General features: G+C 42.3%; 1 protein-coding gene and 1 long non-coding RNA gene across 8 annotated transcripts in view; one reads left to right on the plus strand and one right to left on the minus strand.

Annotated features, from left to right (window-relative positions):
* The window catches only part of GALNT9 (polypeptide N-acetylgalactosaminyltransferase 9), a 225,748-nt gene that overhangs the window by 156,944 nt on the left and 46,043 nt on the right, over positions 1–22,761 (plus strand). For 5 of the 6 annotated variants that reach the window (XM_057414838.1, XM_057414840.1, XM_057414839.1 and 2 more), the window contains one exon: positions 4,092–4,209. In XM_057414838.1, coding sequence (XP_057270821.1) covers positions 4,092–4,209 — 118 coding nt within the window. Of the gene's footprint in view, positions 1–4,091; positions 4,210–11,063; positions 11,108–22,761 lie in introns of those variants that run through there. The other variant, XM_057414843.1, reaches the window with a different exon arrangement.
* LOC130602210 (uncharacterized) lies at positions 6,714–8,499 on the minus strand. Of its 2 annotated transcripts, none has more exons than XR_008972847.1 (2): positions 8,434–8,499; positions 6,714–7,042 (listed from the first exon to the last, which is right to left on the minus strand). It is a non-coding gene; the product is annotated as an uncharacterized LOC130602210 (long non-coding RNA). The 2 variants fall into 2 exon arrangements; XR_008972846.1 differs by lacking the exon at positions 8,434–8,499 and adding an exon at positions 7,838–7,945.

The following is a 22,761-nucleotide window of genomic DNA, read 5'->3' on the forward strand; positions in this document are numbered from 1 at the left end:
TAAGGGAGAAGGTCCTTTTACATAAAGTAAGTGCGGGTTAGGTTAATACATTCTGCTCTGAAACTGTGAAGTGCTGAGGCACACACCTTCTCATTTGCTGCCCTATGGCTATTGAGCAGAGCTTAAGACATACTAACCTAGTTGCTTTTGCTCATATATCCATGTCTAACTTTCAAGGGAAGGCTTTGCTGAGCTGTACTGAAAGTGGTAGATAACTGAAGTTCTTCAGGTCCTGGAAAACCCAGTGATGACAACAAGTGAGGGTCTCATGCTTTTTAGGGAGCAGGGGTGATTTTTAAGTGTTTGTAGTAGGTAAATGTAACACTGTAGTCCAGTACAGAAGTATCCCCCTATATGCTTGAAGTGCTCTTAGAAGTGTATCTTTACCTTTTAAACTGCTGAAGCAGTTTCCAGACTTTAGCCAGTATTATTATGTGTGCTTCACAGATGGAGAAAGGAGGCAGAGGGAGGTGACTCACTGAATGACAGCGGGGAATAGTCAGGGTCCACCAGCTCACAGCGCTGTTACCAGCTCACTGGGCTGTGCAATCACATTACACTTGACTTACAGCTGGGTCACTCAAAGCACAGGGATGTTAGGGGCGTGGGCTTGATGACTGCGTGTCCAAAACTCTGGTTGAGCCTGATGGAAGCGTTGAACATCTGGTATGCAGAAAACTCAGCACTGTGCATCATAGGCAGGTTCTTCCATCACATCAGGATGTGGCCAGGGCAGAGCCATAGGCATCTCAGTTCAGCTGCTGGGGTCGCAGCCGTGCTGCTGTGCAGAGCAGTGGCAGCAGGCAGCCAAACTCAGGTAGCAAAAGGCAGTGACAGTGGCAAGTTCTGATGTGGTTCCTTCTGCCATTGCACTGCTATTGTTGCTCATTCCTAAAAACATTTCATTTTCTTCTGAATAAGCCATGAAGGCTTGTGGAGCCTGTGTTTGAATATGTCTAATGAGAAGAAATAACAGCTAGAAGAGAGAGAGGGAGACGCAAAGGCAGTCGTTGGTGGCATTCCACTGTGAGTGATGATTATGCAGTTACATCTAAAATCTATTTCCCACCCCCATTCAATTAACAAGTCAGTGTTTTAATGGTCAGAGCCGACAGCTGCAAAAATCCATCCCCCAGAGGGAGATTTCAGCACCTGAGAGCAGTCTGAAAAGCCTGGCTGTACCGTTCCTCATTAGGAAGGAAAGAGAGACGTCCTCATGGGAGCATCCTACTGCTGTAAGGAGCTGCCTCCAGAGGGTTTGGGGAGGGAGGGCCTGGAAAGCCCAAGCTAGCAGCTCAGTTTTGCAAAGCAGTGATGCTCAGGCCTTCATCTAGTGAAGCCTGTGTTTAGCTTTAAATACATCAGCAGGAAAATGAAAAGTGTCCTGTGTTTCTCCCCCTCGCACCCCCTTTTTTTACCATGGTTGACACTTAAGAAATACCTAAATATTCCCTCAGAGACTTGTTTTATTTCACAGCCACTGAATTCCCTTTCCTTGGCCATGTCCTTCTTTTACTTCAGTTTTTATACCAAATTTATTTCTTGGTAGACTAAAATACAGTTCTCAGTGATGGAGGATGTTACAGTGGGATCCATGTTGGATATGTCTGGTGCTGAGCTCTCAGCCTTTTTAGGCAAGTCTGTCTTCAGGTATGGCCTAGGAACTGTAAGCAGGAAGATGCATTTTACCAAATAACTCAAATCTTTAAATGCCGTCCATCCTGTAAAGATCCTGATTTATAAATGTATGCATCAACGGAAGATGGAAGTGGTGGTGACCCTGCTGCAGTGTCTTTGTAGGGTTTGTGACATGTAGCCTCAGTTTCCTCCAGCCTTTTTGACTGAATGGGTGCAGGGGTTTGGCTGAGAGACCCACTTGAGTCCAAAGTCATCTGTAACATCAGATGCTTGCCTTTGTAACTGCCATTGAATTGTGTCCCCTCAGCTTATGATCCAGGGAATGTATCTCACTCTATAAGGGGGGAACGTGAGAGTTTGTCAAGGTATTTCAGCTTCTTTGTCAGGAACAGTGCCAATCAAATGTGCTTCTATCAACAACTGCCTTTTTCAATTATGCAGCGAAAACATGAGAGGGGTAGTGTGCACCGCAGCATAGGCTTGTGAGTGATTGCAATGGCTTTCATACTGAGAAAGGGAGATGCTGAAGCAGTACCAGTAATGTGAGTGCCACAGCAGAGCCCGTTACAGGTAAGTACTTCAGCAAATGAATCTTTTCAAGGGTGCCAAACAGTTCCTGCCCTAGGTTGGGCTGTGTTCTGCAATGCTGGGTTGTGCTTTAGGCCCAGGGGCAAAGAATTGTTTTCTGTGACCATATCTTGGCTGGTTATTTTCAAAACCTTTTTAACCTCCTCCTGTAGAAATGGTGAGCTGCTGATGAGAGAAAGGACCTGGTGTGATAACATCATTCCAGCAACCACCTGCTGCTGCCGGGGGGATCCATGGGTAAAAAATGTGTTCATTTTCTCAGCCAGGGCAGTTTTTCACATGTGTATGAAACTGCCTCATAAATATGTTTCTCAGATGTCGTGGGCAAACACCTTGCGAATGGCTTTCTGTACGAATTGAAGAAACAGGCAGGTATCTGGGACAAAAGAGACTTGATAGTGACAGTATAACGCTAGTGCATTACAAAGGAGACTTCTTAGAATAGGTTTTAGACCTTTTCCATCATCTTTGTTTCCTTAGGGCCTTTTCATGGTGTATATATATAAGCTTGGGCCATAGATCGAGCATTCTGTATTCTACTAGAAAATAGGTATAAACTTGATTGTTCCTGATGTCTTTTTACAATAGCACCGTTAGGAATGATGTTGCATCTGCCAGATGGCCTAAAAATCACCTCCCTTTCAATGCAAGAGGGAGCACAATTTTCTTTTATGACAGCTCCAGAAGGGTTCCGTTTCTCAAATGACACTACAATTTCCCTGATTCAGCAGTCTGGCCTGTCAGGATCCTGCTAAAATGGGGTTCCTGCCTCCAGGGCCTTGGTACATCCCATAGATGTGTCTGCAGGATAGCTACCCATAATCTTGCAGTAGGCACTATGCAACCTTTAAGTCGAACATGGAGCTGCAGGCTCTTGTTTGGTTTTCCACCTTGAAGTTAGTTAATTGTATTTCTTGACTGGGGGCTATGGTAGGAAAATCTAGTTCCTATCTTGAATTTTGAAGATGCAGGTGTTGTGACCAAACCGGAGATACAGAGAATGTGTGGGCACATGAAAACTGCAGATGTCACTAGCTTGTATTGCATTGAAATAATGCTTGTGTTCCTATAGTAAATGATCTCAAAGTCCATTGTCATGTAGTGCTGCTCATGTCACACTCTGTGACAGGTTTCAGATTGCTTTGTAAAGGAGAGCAGAACCATAGTTTTAAGCATACAGAAACTGATGCTCAGAGAAGGGAAATGATTTATGTGAAATCACCCAGTTGTACTGGGGGCAGATTCTCTTCATCTGAAAATTCTTCCTTTTCTGAAGGCTGACCTCAGCAAAGACAGAAATGTTAATCATGGAACAGCCTCACAAAGGCTGAAATTTATCTGCCAGAGTTGACTCCAGGAGTCCCTTGCTGGACCTCATACCATGATTGATCTATGGCTCTTGACATGCGCTTACTTTTAGTATGTGGGTACAGGGACTTCTCATTTCTGACAAAGCTCATGGGGTTTTCTTGTGTGCTAATCTTGAAGTGTTGTCTCGTTCTTGTGCTACTCTGTGTGCTGGTGAACTTTAGCTGCAGCACAGAGGTTGTGCCTATAAAATAAAGGAAAAGCAGCCTGATGCTTCACTTACATGCCCAGAGAACTTCACTTTGCATCTTATGTTTGCCTCACAGGCAGCTGGTCCAAGTGTGCATGACACTGTGCTAGTTGTTTAAGTTGGCTCTGGTCCCACAAGGTCCTCTGTCCATTGGGGGATGAAGTGGAATGTAATTGCACACTAATAGATATGTGTAAAATGTAAGCTCAAAGGCTAAGAACTGTTCTGCCTGTGTACGTTTGTTATGAGGTGGGTTCTGTGGTAGCTAATAAGCAACCTAATTTCTTGCTGTAATCTCTCCATGCAGGACACCAGCCATGATTGGATGCTCGTTTGTAGTGGACCGAGAGTATTTTGGTGAGATTGGCTTGCTTGACCCTGGTATGGAGGTCTATGGAGGAGAAAACATTGAATTAGGCATGAGGGTGAGTAACAAAGAAGAGACTTTGTGCCATGTCTATTTGCAAATAAAGACAGGGAGCTGTGGCCCATCAGAATAAACTGTTTAGTTACACTAAAGTAACTGATACTGCAACGCTATCTGGTACTGACGGTCCCAGTAAATGAATATTCCTGGCCTTACTGGCCTTGAGAGAACTGATATTTGTGGTCTTGCAGATGCAGTACCAACTGAAAACTAAGGCCAGGCTGGTAGGAGTCAGTTCTAATGTTCTACATAGCATGCATGATGAATGCTGTGGTGTTTTAAAGCTTTCAGGCTCCTCCTTACAGAATTAAGGAGTTACAGGTATTCAGTCCTGTCAGGTAGGTAAGTGTAAAGTATGGACCAGTGACTTTGAGACAGCATGAATCCACCCTGTGCTTCTGGACTTCTAGGAGGTTTGATACTTGTGATCCTTTGCCCTTGTTTTTAAGGTGGTACTTGCCAGCAAGTCCTTCTGAAGTCCAAGGAACATGTCTTTGCTTAGCACTTGAAATGAGATCACTTAATGTTGCATGAACACAGTTTCCTCATTATAAAGCTGACTGTTTAATTATTTTTCCCTTACTCTTTATTCCCTGCTTCACAGTAACACGTCCCTGGTGCATGTAATGTGCTCATTAAAGCATATATTCTGCTCATGGTGAAACACTGAACATCAAATTAGTCCATTCTTTATCTGACTCTTTTCTTCTAAAATTGCTACAAACTCCTTCACACCAGTGGGCTGAGGAAGAAGGTCATTGCAGCAAGAGTTTATTTTCACATATGGGTGTGTATTTATTATTCCAGCATCGCAAGAGGGATAGGGTTTGTAATGGGACTGTGTGAATACACTGCTTACAGTTTAAGGTGCAGAATTCACATAGGGGACAGAAAAACTGCTACCACAAATCATCCAATTTTCCTTAAGAGGGTCAGGCTATTACCAGGATTGTGTGAGCTTTCCTTTATCATTGTGCAGGGCTTTGAGCTGTTTGAAACTTTTTCCACATGGCTGCTCCCAGAATAGATTGAACACTCTGGCAAAACTCTGGCGTAGCTGATGAATAAGCCTCCTAAGAAATCTGAAAGCTGTCGCTCTTCCTTAGGCGAGAAGAACTTGCTGAGTACAATTAGGGCTCCTGGTAAACAGAGGCAAAGGTTTTAATAGGATTATGAAATGGCACTTGTTCGAAGAGACAAGGATTTGAACTGATTGAGGGCAGGATTTCAGGGGTAGGGAACCTGTTAAAGTCTGCAGAAACCTGGGATCGAAAAACCAGCTCTCATCCTTTGTAGGGTTTTTCTGCTGTGGGGCAGTGGCAGTATTTGGGGGTTTTGCCTTATAAAGCATAATTAACCATGCTGTTAAAAGGCTTTATGTAAGTACGGGATTATGAGTGAGTTCATTCTGAAATAAGCTGTATGTCCGTAGCATGGATCTGTTACTCTGTTTTCAGCCTGGATCTAGCAGGGTAAGTAATACACAGTGTCTACCTCCTAATTTGCAAGTCCTATGCATGGTCCCCTCCTGTGTGTCTTTCAGAGCTGTCAGAAACTAACAGTGTGAAAATGCACAGGAACCTTCTCCATTCTCTGTAGGATATTTATAAAATCACTGTGAATTTTTTAACTCCAGAATCTCAAAGTAAGTCACAAAAAATCCCTCATTTCCCAAGGCCTGGCTGCTCTGACCCATGCAGAGATATTTGGCGTATCCCTACACATGCACAGAGGGATGCTGGTGCCCATGTGTGATTCTGCTTGTGTGGAGCAGTGAAACACAGAAAAGGGAAGGAATAAATGCATGAATGGATAAAGACCAAGGAATAATATAATAAGAAATAGTAAAATGTGGGGAAGTGGTGGCACTGTTTGAAAACAGCTCCTCTTTAAAATAGCTGTGACAATAATCCTTGAAATTTTTTTGCAAACTATTATCATGTTACTACTAAAAGAAAAGGAATTAGGTTTGGAGTGTCTGAATGATATTACATTGCATTTAATGAACCTTCATTTAAATTGTTTTAATAAAGTGAAACAGGGAGAGTTGGTGAAACTGATGAGCTGATTTGGGAGGATACTGTTTGATAACACAGCTAATCCCCCTTAAAACTATTGTTTATTAAAATAGCATCATCTTGGGTATTCACTGTTGGCTTTTCCGTATTCTAAATTCCATAGATGGAAATACTTAAATAATTAGCCTGAGTGATTTTCTGTGTTGACAAAGCAGTGCATAAACTGATGGAGCTACCACATCTCTGGAAAATGCTTAGGGCTCTACTGCTCTTTTTTAACTCATGTTATTTTATGAGTAACTTTCATATTGGTTAGAGCTGTGACATTCTCCCAGTGGAGTAGCTTTGCAGTGAAGCCAGTGTCTATTTGCCAAGCTCAGGAGATTCTGGTTTGGTTGAGAAAAGCATCAGCTGTTCTGGGAAATGAAAGGGAGATGGACATGATTGCAGGCTTGTGGTAGTGAGGAATAGATGGACACTTACCTAATGTCATCTTGTACTGTGTCTTTCAAAGATGACAGTTTCAGTGAAAGATGGCTAAATACAGGACTGTGTTCTGTTGTGGACAAATGGTGCTATTCTCTGTGTGTTCACCAACCAGCTACTGAAGTTGATGGGAATTGTCTGTGAGCACCTAAAAGGTGATTTTGGCCAGGAATTTATGAAGTCAAATCGTGGCTGACTCCTCTGTGGATGGGGTGCCCTTCACAAGCACAGGCAACTTGGCTTCTTAACTGCATTCAGGCAGGCACCACACTGCTGCTCTGCCTCCTTGTATCCTGGTTTCATTCCAGCTGTGGTTCACCTCCCAACCTGTAGGCAGAGAGAAAGAAAAGCAATGGTCCTTCCTCCTGCAGCAAAGCTGTGGGATGTGTCTGTGCCTGAAGAAGACACCCTAAACTCAGAATAGATCATGTTCATCTTTGCTGCTCCTGGACATCAGATGGTCTTTTGACCTGTAGAACAGAGAGATACCCAATAGTTAAAGAAATTGAAGCAATGCTTGAGATGAATACAGGGATCCCTTTAAGTGAGGGTCCCAAATTATGACCCTGTAAGAAATTGCATTGTTTGCAAGTGTCATGAAAGTTCCTTTCCTAGTGGGAGCTACAACACAGTTATTTAGAAAGGGATCATATAAACATTAAAAGCCTAGTTTATGATTTAACCTAATACAATCAGTTTACGATGCATCTTTTTATAGCGAGTCATTAATCATTGCACTAAGGATCTCTTTCTTCCTCTGGTGCTCCAGTGATAAGGTGAATGAATTGCTGTTCATTTTATTTTGTACCCATCAACTGTAATGGTGGGTGGGAAGTGATCAACCATTTGTTTTAAAGGATGCTCCAGGACAAATTAAATTCTGCTTCCACCATTAAGAATCCAAACAAATTAAATAAAAAATACATTACCACACTGACAACTGAAAGCTAAGCTTTTTCTCTTTATGGCTAGCATCAACTGGCAGTACTACTGTATTCTTAATAGGACTGTGATACACCTCAAAAGAGGGAATCTGCATCAGCTGATGAATGAGTGTTAACTCAGGGATTTGAAACCCCACAACCAAACCACAAAACCAACACACACAAACTGCTGACTTACCCAGTTTGAGGTATCTTAAACCTACTGCTCAAGAGGTCCTGGCCAGAGTAATCAGTTGGAGATGTCCCTAGGTACGCGTGTGACAAATCGTCTCTATGGTGAATTCAAGTGACAACTTAGTGCTTGCAGTTAGTTGTGGCTTTGGCTCATGCAGATGTGTCCACAGTAACTTTGGCCAGTCGTGGGAACTGACAATGTTATGGCACAGTTCATCAGGCCGAAAAGAACTGCCTGACGATGGGATAAAAGCTTGGCTCATTCACGCTCTCTGCTGTCGTGATTACCTCGCTGTGGTGGCCAGGCTGCCTAGCTGAACTTAGGCATGGGCTGTGTGTATAGAAATGCAGTCCCACCTCTGAGCTGGGCAAGAAATACAGCGTGTCCTGTAAAAACTCGTGGTGCAGATGCACTGAAATCTCAAAATGAGGAAATGAAAGTCGTTACCCAACACTTGCATACGCAAGCAAATCATGTACTCTCCAAACTTGTGTTTTATGGCCCAGCTTTACTTTAAAACCAGATGAGCTGCATTTTCTCCAAACAGAAGTGCTAATGATAGATTGTTGAGTAGTGAGTTCTTGACCTGATTTTATTACCTTTAGCTAAGGAGATTTAGATTTCTTTGAGCAGTCAGTGTTTTAAATGCAGATTCTGGGCTGGTATGCTCTCATAATAATGTCACAAAGCTTATGTATAGCAAACTTTAATTCTCAGTTCTGGACAATGCTTTTAACCCTGTGTGATTTGTGAGGCCAGGCTCCCAGCCTTAGAGCTAAGAGGTAAGTAGGGGCCCCGATCTGGAGAGTTTCTCAAAATGAGAGGGTTTTTGTCACATGCTGTGGTAAAATACAAGTGAAAACGGTACAAAAATACAGCTGAATCAAAATGTCTTATTTCAGTAAATCAAAACCCTTCAATATTATCTTGATTGTAATTTTTAGTAAAAATTAATTTGGTTTCACATGAGAAGTTTTAAACGAAAGGGGTTGAGTTTGATGAGGTTCAGTCATTTAAATGGTGTTAACAAAATACACAGTTGGTGGCATGTGAAATAGTAGTGCGCGCTGTCCTTGGACATGCCTGCTCACAATGGAGTGTGATAAATCTGTCTTTTCAGCATGAAGTTAAATGCCATTAAAATGTTTCTGACCAGTTATACACTGAACTCTGCCCTGCCTAAGCAAAATCCTTATAAGAATGTAATCTTCTGTTATTGGCAGTTGCCCTATCATAGGCTGCAAAGATCTCTGTGATATATTTCCTAGGTCTCACCTGCCAGATAAGCCATGTAAGTAAAAGAGTGTCCTCTTTTCCAATTCCAGATTAATTCAACATTTTGATAGGCGTTTTCTAAGGTAAAAGAATGTTAAGCTTCTAAAGTCAAGCATTAAGAAATCATGAAAGGATTGAATTCATGGTGCCTGGATTACATTAATTCACAGCTCCTTTCCCCCTTCAAAGTAGGGATTGGAGTAGTCTGTTCTATGGTGGTGTGCATATAAGATGAGCCAGGTCCTCAGCCTGTCTAAATGTTCAGCGTCTTTTAATTCCAGCAGAGTTTCATTAATTCAAACAGGATGAGATTAGGCTTGACATTTGTATATAGCAACAATGCTTTGTGTCTGGAAAAGAAGACAGGCTTAGTTGTAAGTGAGGACACTCACACAAGCATTAAATCCTAGGCTGCTGAACCCTGGAGTGTCTGAAGTCACCGTGCATCACTGCTGCCCCATTGCCAAAGCATGTGAGTGCCAGTAACTGTACTAACAGCTTGGAGAAAGCTGTTAGCAGCTCTGGTTACTCTGGTCCTGGCTTTTGCAGTCGCATCCTCCCATAACTGACGCTTGTGCCTTCATGCAGTGAACCAAAGAGATGCGCTGCTATCAGCAAACAAGGAAGCCATGTAAAAGCAGATGAAGAGGACAGGCTGAATTCCATGTGACAGCCAGCACCAGGGTTCACATTGTGACATCAACCATGATTCAAACTGGAGGATTTTCCTTGGAAAAGGTCTTCACATAGGAAAGAGAAGGATGTGAAAATGGGCACTTGACCCATTCCAATTAAGTTGGGGTGCTTGGGCTTTTCTCTGACCAGACCATTTAGATAGTCTTTAATTGTACTCTAAATGGGACACACAGTCTTGCTTCTGGAGTGATAATCCAACTGCAACCTGGCTGCAATTTCCTTCAATGACAGTGTGCCTTTTTTCTTTATATTTTGATTTTTATTAAATTGAAGATAACTGTAACCTTGAATGAAAAGCAGTGGTTTTATCAGAACACAGTGCGATGGTGCTCTAGCATGAAATTGCCAGCAAAGTGTAGGACTAGAGTTTGTGAACACTGTTAAAACCACTCTAAATTGGGAGCATTGGAAATAGCTCAGGAAAGAGCATCTGGCCATTTGGCTTCAATATCACATCATGCTCCATCGAGTGAAACATTTTATGTTACAAACTCTTTCATGTAGTAGGACATTATAAAAGCACAAGGCTGGAAATTTCAGAAAGAGATCAACAGTGAAAGAACTGGGGAAAGACAATGTTTCCTTACTCTTTGCTGCTTTCTTTTCAGCCACTTCTCTGCAGGTTTAGTCTAAATCTGATGCAGGTTCCTCTGCAGTGACAAGTGAGAACTGAAGAGAGAGAGGAAAAAGGCTTAGAAGGTGACTGTGCTAATGGCATTGAGATTGAAATAGGCTTCACTTGCCTAATGATGAAGCCTAGAGATGAGCTACAGCTGGTCAGAAACTTTCTCTTATAACATGTTTTCTGTTGCAAAATGACAGCTCATCTAGAACTCCAGATGTTCTGTAGAACTCTACATTTTGATGCGGGTTACCAGAAGCCTGGTTTGGGCTGTTGTGTACCCAGAGGTGAGCAGCCAGCAGTCCTTAGCTGGGTCCAGCACACCTGCAAAAGGTGAACTTTGAGGTTTTTGGAGCCATCTTTTTCAGAACTCTTACAAAAGTGCTGTGGAAAACATCATTTTTCCACTCAAAAAATGAAATGCAGAAGCGTTTGTGTTGCAGGATGCTTGTGTTGCAGGATACCCGCTGTTCCCAGAGCAGGGAGATGCCCATTTGCTAACTGACCTTTTGATTAGCTCCCCAGGTTGTTCTTGTTTCTCTGGGGAGGAGAGGTTTAATCTGACCCTCTGCTAGGTATAAAGGGCTCTTAGGATAGGAGGAATCCTTTTAGTCTGTCCTTCTGCAGAGCAAGGAAGTGTGTTCTGTGTGAGGGTTCCATGACTCAGACCAGCAGCCTGGGTAAGTTGTGGAGGGGCAGCCTCTGGATGTGGGACCCATAGTCCAAACTGCCTTCCTTGGCTGTGGCCAAGGCTCCTGTATGTGGTTGTGTGGCTGGAGGGTTTTCCCAGATCCAGGCAAACCGTTTCATGTGGGAAAATGTACCTTAGAGGTGAGATTTACAGGATCTTCCATTCTTGAGCACAATGTCTGGAGATGGATCGTAAGCATTGAGATATATAACTTGCCATCTGTCGCTGAGGTGTTACCTGTGTAGGAAAATTGAAGTCACCATTATTTATGATGCCAAACAGGGGCATGTAAATCCTTATCCCTGACAGGTGGAAGTGTTCTTACTGTGTGAGCATGAGGAAAACAGAGCTGATCTTTGATGAGTGGTGGGTTTGGAGGGGGAAGGTGTTGTGGGATTTAGGTTGTTTTCTTTTAATTCTGCCTGGAAAACTTTGGAAGGTAATAGAACATTTTTTACTGTATGTTTTGCAGCCTGCTAAAGAAATGTCTAACTGACTAATAACAACCCTTGCAATAGCGTTGCCTCACTAGAGCAAAGCATGTTGAGCTGACCTGTGTGACAGATACCTCTAAGCTGAGGAGCAGGAACAGGGAAGGAATAATGCATTTACCCGTTGTCGAATGGAGGTTCCCTCCTTTGGTGCCAAAAACTTGTATCATTATCTGCACCGAGTGTAACACACAGAAAAAAAGGCAATTTAGCACTGGGTGTGAAAGAGATGAGCTATTTTCTGTTTAGGGCAGCATCTGTTTAGCCACCAGTGAGAAGTTTTTAATGCAAGCCTCCTATAAATTTCATTTTACTGGTCTGCGTAATGCAATGGGAATATCCACAGCAGAGGAGCCCCCAGACAAAGTGACTGTGTTGTATACCAAGGAATACTGAGCGTTACTCACCAGCTGCATGATCTTGAGCAGTCTGTTTCCTACCCTTCCTCTTCAAGTTGCCCTCTGCTAATGGCATTATCGTGATAACATTACCCATGTAGCGGGCAAAACAGTAGAGAATGGCACAGTTGTAATCTCTAGAGGGCAGAAAATGCCCTCTGAAGGGAGGGGGCACCAGCTCTTCTTACTTGTTTTGCAGTTAATGTTTCAGAAAGGCACTGTTGGCCGGGCACCTTGCAGGAAGGTGGCAGGGAGAGACAGCTTCTCCCCCAAAGAGCTCACAGAGGAATAAGACCTTGCATGGAGGAGCTGGAATGGGGCACAGATCCCTTAGCACAGACAGAAAATACACAGGCGTGAGTGTCCATGGGCATGATGGGCATTTAGTACAGAGTCAGAATAGCAAGCAGGTGAGTTGTTCATCTGTTGCCACCTGATCTTCCTGTGCAAGTAAACCCTAAAATGTTTTCTCAAGCTTGCCTTAGTTTTATGGTCTTGTCCTTTTTGGTGTTGGTGGCAGTGAGCATTTTGCTAGCTCATGTTGCAGGAGGACACCTGTGGGCAATTGTCCAAACAATAGCAACAGAACTAAAAGCACATCCTGCAGAGGTACGTCGTTCCCTTTAACTCGGTGCCCTTTAAAAGCTTTGGGGGCATGTTTCATGGCAGTGTTTTGGAGCATGTGTACAGTGAGACACCTTTAGATCATACTGGCTGCCAGGAGTTGGGAACTTGATAATAGCCATTAACCGTACTGTTCTGCCCTTTTTTTCAGCATTATTTTGGAGCTGAACTCCTGCTCTGTTTCTGCATGAATAAATGAAGTCATTCCCATATGGAAGGAAAGAAAAGAAAAGAAAACAAAACCCAATAATATATCTCAAAAAAACTATCATAAGTCTCCCTGAAAAAGTTCCAAGATTCTCTCTCAAATTTTGTTTCGTACATGGTTAAAATAGGGAAGCAGGTTGGGTGAAATGTTTTATTAGCACATTTATTGTAACTTAGAGCTCCATATGTAGTTTCGTTGGTAGCATACTGCAGTTAGTCTAGATCCATACAGACCAATCATGGTTGCATCTTCATATGTCATTGTTTCTCTTCCATGAACACCAGATTGGATTGCCAGGGTTAGATGTGTATATAACATGTGCAAATGCATTGGTCAAAGTGCCAATTGCCTTCCTTTGGTAACTTCCAACATAACGGGAAGGTGTTAGCTATTTAAAAGAAAGAAAAAGCAAAGACAGAGTGGGGTATCCATCATTTCTATTTGTATCTTAGGCTTAGAAAAGGCAGACTTCCCTCAAAAATCGTATTTAATATGACATACAGAATTTATAGCAGGAGAAATACAGCCAAGGAGAACCCAGAGAAGCATCAAAATCCGCCTGTGAAATCTGTGTTAGGTGCAGCTGTGTATTACGTATTCAAGTGTTTTGACTGTAATAAAATAGTCTATTTGCATGTTTCAGTAAAACTGTAGCTGCATAGTTCTACCTAAAATGCCACTTAGATTTCCTCTGCATGTCTAATAACTTGTCATTTGCACAAATATCTTCCTATTAGCAGAAAAACAGTTCAGTAACTTCAGAGCGTGTCACACACGTAACTCCTGGCGCACTTGGGGGGAGCAGGTAAAGAAGTATGCTTTCATTTGACCAAGGGGAAACTGAGGCAGGAGGCTCTAAGTGTCCCCTTTGGATGTTTGAGAGTCACTGGTTTAAATGGGCTTAATTGTATTTCCTTTTGATTGTCCTGAATTCAAAGCCTGAAATTATTACTGGAAGTTGCAGCACATGCATGTGTTAGAAGAACTGCACTTCAAATTCTTCTGCTCCTTTAGGACATGATTGAGTGAGGAGAGGACAAAGGTAAAGGGCTTCAAGAGAAGTAAGCAAATTCCAAGGCCTGTTCCTAAGTAGTACTGAGCACATTCAAAGCAGTTCTCACGAGATCTGTTTTCTTGTTACCTTGTCACATTGAGCTGTCAGGTACCTAGTCGGCTACAGAGTTTCTGATATATCTTCTGCATTGCTCCTTATGGCTGCATCACCAGCCACTGTCTCTGTTCCCCCCAGGGAGGGAAGGTAATGTTTGTTATTCCCTGCCTCTTCCTTTGCCTCCCCTGACACACCAGGAGTACCCCGCATGGGGCCAGTCTGGCCGCAGCCTGCCAAGGACAGCATCACAACATCAGGTATCGTGCTTGTGCTGCTGCAGGCAGACACAAGTCATATTCCTTCTTCACTCCTTTCCCTCACCCTTTTTACTCCTTGTCAGAAATTCAGTGGCATTGAACAGTTGTACTGCAGGAGCATGCAGGTTACAAGCTGCACCAACGCACGTGCTGGATTGACTGGTAGGTCTGTGACTGCTGTGTTGTCAGTGGTGTCATCTTCCCTACCCCTCTGTCTGTGGTCTGAGCATTTGTTGCCCTGACGTTGTTCCCTTAGCCCAGAGGCATTGATCTGCGAGCCCCAGCGAGCCCCAGATTGGTGCTGACAAGTTCAGCTCCAGTTAGCTGCAGTTCAAGGTCAGTTGGGACTTTAGAATATGAATAAATGTCAAGGTTTGCTGGCACATCGATCTCGGTCCTTTTGATTACTGCCAGATCGCATGAATAAATTAGCCTTGACAGGTACGATAAATTGTATAGGCTACTGATCTCTAACAGTAAATGTTAAAGAAGGACGCGGGAGGCCTGGAGGGGAAAATACCCTCTGCAGATGCTTGTAGTAAATGAGGTGAGTCTTGATACAGTGCTCAGGGGGTGATGTTCAAGCAGGAGGAGGCCTTTTGCTCATTTGAGATTGAGTGCCAAGCTGGGGCATGTTGCCTACTGAAGTATTGATTTCCTTTGTCGGAAGGAGTTTGGGTTAGTGTGTGTTACGAAGCGAGAGCACTTCGGCTGCCTTTTGCACGACCTGCCCTTGCCCATCCAGCGTGGCTTTCAAATGGCTTGGTGTCGTGCCTTCTGGTTCCCAAGAGTGGACAGAGGCAAACAGCTAAAATGAAACAAAAGTAGGGGCATAAGTATTAGGAGTATCAATCACTGCTTAATTATTCTATTTTTTAAACAAGAAATTGTTATCTTTGAATGCTAAATGAGGATCTGAAAAGAATTTGAGGATAGAGTGTTTTTTTTCTGATACGACTTCACGTGTTTCTAAGAACTTTCAGGTTTCTTAAATCTAAAATCAAATATTGCAATACTTTCCAATATAAGACACATCAGAAGGCCAGACTGTCACAATCATGTAGACTTGTTCTTTTCTGTGTACTGTTATCCCTTTAATTAAGCATGCCCTCATTCTGCAGCATTGTACACACATTCTGTCTCCCCATCTTGATATCTTGACAACTCATCTGTGTGTTTGTGTATATATAAGTCTGTGTATGCATATTTATATGTATCTAGAGATCATGGACTAGTGCTCATTTTGGGCCATTTCTCTCAGGGCTTCTGTGAAATAGTTGGGTTTATGCTGTATTAATCATAGTATGATTAATCAAAATGCACGATTTCAGAGACAGAAGCATTTTTTCCTCCAAAAGCAGAAATGTATGGGAGTGCCCTATTTTGTAGCAAAAGAATTAAAGGGAGAAACTTTGTTTTGGCTTCAGTTTTTCAAAATGAAAGCAAACCAGTCTATTTTCATTGTGAACATGCTGCATAGCTCCATGTAGTCTTAACTATAAATATACAACCGTCAGTTTTGCATGGAAATTGTCCAATTATTATATATAATTGATAGTGTATGTATAATTTAAAAGCGACTATTATAAATCTGCTGTTTATATGCCAAACTGTTTGGACTGATAGACTCTCAATGTATGTATGTTATTGGAATGGAAGGGGTTACAAAAAGGATTTTTACTTGTATAGAAATGCCTTTATGAATGTAGAAATCGATTAATGTAGACAGATGTTGAGAAAGAAGGCTGGGAAAGAGAAAGTGCTGTTCCTATTACAAGAACTTCACCAGATGGATGGTGTACATCACACACCATGCCTGTGTCAGGGTGCTAAGAACAGCGATGAGGAGGAGAAGAAGGGAATGGGGTGTGTTGGTGGAAAGAAGGGTCAGGGACAGTGCTGAGTGGTAAGAAGCAAACTGATTGGTAAGAAGGATTTGAGAATGGTAAAGCAGCTCTTGCAAGATTAGCCAATGCAGGCAGGTGGCTCCAGGCCTTAAAATGTGTGCTTCTCTGATTACTGGTATTAAGGGAAAAAAGTGTTTACAGAGTGGTCAGGAAGAGAATGAAGATTATATTTTGATGGGCAGGGCAGTATTGTGCTAGACTTAGAAATCAGGCAAAGAAGCTGTTAAATAAGAGAAAAGCGTTAGTATTTCTAGAATTGGCCTTCTTGAGCACTTGAGGGTCCATGTGGTTTGCTTGTAACATCATGCTGACCTGTTCTCTGTGCTGCAGCAGAAGTAAGAAGTCTTTTAGAAGGCAGAATTAGGACCCAGGTTTGTGTCATCCTGTGCTTAGCAGCAGCTCTTTGTGTTATGCTTTCATTTACACAGGTTACTCATGGTTGTCTTAAGCAGGAAGCACAGCAAAAATTATCACTAAGGGAAATGGGGCTCACTTTTCTTGTCCCTCATTAGTCCGTTTTCAGTATCTCTTTAAGAAGATAGTGATGTGCAAATGTGGTAGCAGTTCTCCCCTTTTCATTCTGTCTGCCTGTTTTAATTAAGCATAGCCCGTTGTCCGTCTTACTGAAGCAACATTTCCTGGCATTTCAAATGTCAAAGGCATTTTCTACCTGAAAAATAGCAAATTCCAGCACTTACTGAGATGTTTCTTAGACCTTCATACAAAAAAATTTCATTTACATACCTTTTGGGGCACTGATCTTTTTTTCTGTTTTTTTTCTCTTTTTTTTTTTAGCAGAGAAGGCAAAAAAGGAAGGATATAGTGCAATCTAGCATTTTAGTTTAAAATTTAGCAATGAGTCAAGGCACAGCCAAAGTAAGAAATTGAGGCAAATGTGACAGCAGAAGAAAGGAATGGTGATAGGGTGAGTTGGGTGAATTGCATCTCAAAAGGTAGTTTAAAAACCCTGTAATCTTTTCCTTTTGATAAGTAAAGACAGGGAAAAACTCTCCTTCAGCGGCATTAGCTGAATGTCTACACCCTCTTAGATATAGGAGCAAAGTGCTGTGATTTAGCAAGACAGAAAACCTTTAACAAACAGGGATCCATGAGCCTGCTAGAGATTGCATGATAAATCTTCCAACCAGCTGCATATTGACCTTCTTTAATTGTGATGTACAGCAAAAGGGAGTATCCAACCCAGTTTGAATGATATTCATGCTTTCCTGGTGTGTGGGGTGGATTGCTGCCCTAGGTACAGAGGCACAGCAGCCACTGGTCATAGTTTACCATTGATTTGAATGGCACTTGTTTTCAAAACAACTCTGGTAAATCCAGTGCTGCTTAGCACTTGTTATCACATTAATAAAGAGCTGACATACTAACCCTCTTCCTTTCATGCCTTAATTTCTGCTTCTGTCACTGTGAGGGCTTCACGCAATATTTCTCCATTAACTCAGACACATGAGGTCTTCAGTAAAGACTATTTGTGTCCTTCATTTTTTCCCCATTAGTGCTGGCATCCCCTGCCCAGTACAGGTAATGAAGAGCATGAGGAGTGTAATGTGAATGGCTGACTGAAAACCACCCCACTGTTTATGTGTAGATGCTTTCACAAGAGCCTTTGGGTTAAACAACAGATCTGCCTGGTGGTGTTCCAACGTACAGAACCAACCAAGGAGTAAGGAAGGTGTAAATGTAACCACACCGGTTGTATGTCAGGCCGCAGGGTGAGAGCCGTAGAAGCAAGGTGCAGAGGGAGGTATGTGTTAGACTTTGTTCAGTTTCCAACCCTGGAAGCATGCGAGCAGCACTCATTTCATCCTCTCTGGGGCATCTTTGGGGTTTGGACATCTTTTGCATTCTGTGCATTGAGCTGGCAATGAAGTGTTCCATGGGGTTAGTGGAGATGAGCTGCTACTCAAGTGCATGAGACAAACAGGCAGAACCAAATCATCTTGAGCTAGGCAGGAGGGAGCTTGAAAATTCAGAGAATGTTCCTTCCTACTGTGTTTCAGCTTTTCTTTCAGGCCTAAATCCTTTCTTTATGGCAAGTCTTTAGACCTTTTCTCCACCTTCTGTTTTCTGCTCTTGCCGACACGTCTTATTCTTTCTCATCACTCTCCTATCCCTCTGCCTTTCCTGGCTCAGCTCCACCAGGCCTTAATGTTCCACACTCTCATTGAGCTGTACCAGTTAGTTATGAGCTCAGTGCTGCTGTGGACACCAGACCTCTTAAGTACCTAAGCAGCTCCCAGGAAAGCTCATAAATGTCTTCCACAATGGATGTTCAAAGTAAGGGAAGCATTAGGGGTTCCAGGAGTTTCGTGCTTAAGAGAAGTCTAGACTAGGCGAGGAGAAAAACCTATTACTCAGGGTAGGGAAAAAAAAAAAGCCTTTCTAATAGCAATAAAAACTAAGCAGGGGTCCCATCTGTGACATGAAATGGTACTGTAAAGGAAATGTTTTAGTCTGAACTGAAATTAATTCAGAAGAAAAATAGAAAGGGCTTCTGTTTTGTAGGGAAATCAGCCTTTGATCACAGAGCTTTCATTTGACTTCATCTCTGACTGTAGACTGATAAAGAGTTCTGGAGATGCTATGCATTTGAAAGGAAAATCTGAAATTTGAAACAGTGACCTCATGAAGTGAACCCAGAGGTGGATGCAAACAGAGGAGGGCCAGGATCAGGTGCGTATGGAGAAGTCTCTGAAATCCTCAAGGTCTTGAGAACTAATTCTGTTCTGAGGTGTGTCTCATAGATCCCTTATTCCTGTTACTTCTTGCCTCATTGACTCTTCTCCTTCTTTGGTCTCTCTTTCTCTGTGTGGTCACTTGTTTTCAGTGCTGCCTTCTTTCTTCTCATCCATTCATCACTCTAGGTAGATGGACAAAATAGCTAGAAATCGTCTCATGCAAAGAGAATCCAATGTTGCCTTTCATCAGGCTGATGAAAACAGACCTTAAGGCACCACACCACACAAGGATGAGGTTGCCTAAAGTGGACATAGTTCTAGCATAAAAACAATTGTAGGGTGTAGAAGTGGAATAGAAAACAATATTTAAAATTATTTCAGTGCACTTACACGTATCTGTATATCCTGGATATTGTCAGATATAGGCAGGGTGATCTCCTCTTCAGGTCCATTACAGCTAAATTGTTTAGGGATGGCTTTAATGATAATATCTGATTGATATTATACACAGGTTGATTTAGTTGGTTAATGTGGATGTTTCAGCTTATGTGTATGAGTGTTCCTAAACTAGCCAGGTTTCTTTGCAACAACTTGGCTGGGGTGGCGTCAAGCTGTGGCTGACACATAACTGTGCCAACTTATGTTTTCTGAGCCAGTCAGTCTTTCCCTATCTTTGAACTAAAACATCAAAGTATCTTTATATATATGTAAGCAGTCACTTATGACTGTGTATTGGTTTGCATCAGTAAAATGTTACAGAAAAGTGTCTTGGGGAGCAGTTTCTGTGGGCATCCAATGTAATGGGATTTGAACACCTTAACAAATAGATGTGCGCAGACTGATTGCTTGCATGTAAAGCTGTGTTTTTAGTAAATGGTCAGTGTTTGTGGTTAAATTGAGTGAGTCCATGTGCACACTGTGGTACTGCTGACGCTGATTGTTCTCGTTTCCCTGTGTGAAGAGTTTCATCCAGTTGATTAAGGAGTAGATGCAGTTCTGTATGACTTTGGCCAGTATCAAACTGTTTAGCAATTAGTCACAGTCATTCATATGTTAACAATAAATGGCCAGAAACTTAATCAGCAAAGCATGAATTCGTGAAAACACTGCTCAATTTGTGAATTACTTGTAAATTGGAAAATAGTCAAATCTATTTGAAATGATTGGTATCATCAGTTGGAGACACTGTCTAATATTTGCAGCTATTCTTCTGTTTCATGTGTATTTGAAAGGTGACTCTTTTGGGTGTCCATCTTAATGGATCTTGGTCTCCAGAGAACCTCAGCCTTGCGTTTCAGGGGGAATTTAACTGTGTCAACTTGGCTGCCCAGTAATAGGAGCAGTTTCTCACCAGTGTTCCGTTGTGATTGATAGGCAGTAAGGTACTCTAGAGTGACAACTTCATACTTTTCTACATGTCCTTTGGCTAGATTCAGGTGACATCCATGTATTGGCTTTTGATGCCAAACACTCCAAAAAGTCATTTATAAGACTCTGTCAACATCTCAGAGAAGTGCAAGATGAAGCATTAGATGTCATTAACCACAACAACATGGTATGTGGATTTCCAGCCCAAATTTTAGGCTCACATGTAATGTACATTCTGCTATATGTGGGAGTCAGAATTCAAGAAGCCTGATAAATTACTGTTGAGGTTCGTTAAGAGTAGTGTTTTGGCAATGTGGCTAGACAATTCCCATTAATATTCGTAGGAATTTAACAGATAAATCTCCTTAAATAACTTTTAGAAAATTTACCCTTGATGTGCTTTACATTTCAATCAGCTGAGCTGTGTTTTGAAATTCCATTTGAGAAGGGTATTGTGATATAATAACGAGGGACACGCAAAAGTCAGGAGGATGCATATTTCTACATGACACTGGAGGCTTACAGTACTTTTAAATCAGGGCATCCTAGAATACTATTAATGAAATCCCCTTTAACCTTAAGGGATAATTTTTTTCTAAGTGATCCACAGGGGATTTGGCTGTTAAATTTCCATTAAGGCTAATGGGATTCACACTATTACAAAGCAAGTTCCCCACTAGCCCTGCTGAAGTTCTACCCCCTGCAGCGATTAATCGTACCCATTGGGCTCGTTAATGGAAATATGAAGCAAATTATCTGGCTAATCATATGTGATCAATTAGCTCTCTTGCAGTAATTGATTGCAGGCTACTCAAAGCCAACACACAGTTCTAAGATTTTATAGCCAACTGACAAAAGACAGGGTGTCACTGTCACGGTTGTAAGTGCCAGGGCAGCTCACAGATAGCAGGTACCAAGGTCTGCAAGGAGCAGATCCTCCTTGTATACTCCTGTCTTCCAGCTCCTGGTGTGAATTCTTCCAGCTTCCCTCTGACTTGCATCCCTCGTAGCAGGTCCTGCAGGTGTCTCCCACGAGGAGCGTTCTTCCCCCATTGCCTTTACCAGGGCATCACTGGTTGTGTGTTGGAGTTCTGCATTTTCTTACTCAGCCCCAGCCAGAGGCTTTGTGTTTGCTTCTACTCTTCTAGGAATCTGCGTTTCCAAGCTGTGAAGTGGATAAGCTGGTCTGAATGGCGTGGTTGTGCTGGAATGTGTCTTTGGCTCTGTCCTTTGATCTGTTATTCTCCTACCTCGTAGCTAAACTCCTTTACCCCTTTTTGCTGGACCTGTTTTGCAAGGAGCATTCTCTGAGGTTGTGAGCCTGATGGATTAGCATGCCAAGGTCTGCCCTCAAATGGCTGGAAAGAGAAGCAGCACTCTAGCGTATCAGCTGAAGAGCTCACTCCTCACTGTTGCTCTGCTTAAAGATGGGAAGCTACAAAGTTTACCTTTTCTTTTAATGCTTGGTTAAATCTAAGCCACTGAATTGATTGGTTTGGGGGCCAGCATTCTGCAAAGACTTAACGTGCCGCCAAAGGTAGCCTTACTTAGGCTGCAGACTCAGCTCTTGAGGATATTCTTTGATGTACGTTACGGTATTATGGTTAAGCTAACTGGCAAACATGCAAATCCAGGGGTGCCATGCAAAATCAATAGCATTTCTTCAGGCAGAACACTAATTTATTGCTGCACTGCATGATTGTGTTGCTTTCCTAATGAATTCTCCAGTGTGCAGAGGTGCACTAAACAATGAAGATAAATACTGGTGTTCAAAGAAACATAATGCAGATTTATAGCCATAGCAGAATACAGAGTGCAGATGTTTTGCATATAACCAAGATTGGTTTATGAGCTTTTTCAAGCAGGGGTATCTGTATCCTAACTGAGGGCTGCTTTTCAATGGAACTCAAAATGAATAAAGCAACAGGAAACTTTGTAAAATACATTTTGGCACCATCCAAATGGCAGTGTCCTCTGTGTACCCGCTGCATGTGTTTCCCCTCTTACTGAGAGCAGTCTGATGGCATAGGTTGGGCCATCAGGGAAAGGTAGGTTGAAAAGGGAGAAACCTCAAGATCACCTGAGCAGCTTTGATCACAGAGTCATCGAAAATAGGGCACTTAGAAAAGCACTTAGGCAGTTTTTAAAATCCCTCCCAGCCCGTGTATTAAGTAAGCCAGGCACCAACATATTGAACAGCTTTTCATCGCCCTACTCTGTCATTTGGCATGGAAACGTTTAGTACCTTGTTATTAATTTTTGTATATTCAGAAGCTTATTTCTGTGGAAATCTTTATTTCTTTTTTTCTTAGTGGGAAAAATGAAATTAACTGCTTCTATTATGCTGCATTTCCATGGGGAACCTTACTAATGCACATAATATACAACAGCTGATGGCAAGTGATGATAAGTTGTTTATACCATTGGGAGCTCTGGAATGAGTGGTTTACAAAGCCGAGTAAGTAATGAAAGTCCATAAACAAGACACTCCACAGAGCAGCAGAGTGACAGAATTTTGGCTCCACGTTTGAGGCTGTTTGGCTGGTATTGGAAATCCATATAACATCCTTCCCTCCTGGCATC

Source organism: Pezoporus wallicus, unplaced genomic scaffold (assembly GCF_028554395.1).
Source record: "Pezoporus wallicus isolate ANWC-B61680 ecotype Strahan unplaced genomic scaffold, APGP_CSIRO_Pwel_v1 contig_8047, whole genome shotgun sequence".
NCBI lineage: Eukaryota > Metazoa > Chordata > Aves > Psittaciformes > Psittacidae > Pezoporus > Pezoporus wallicus.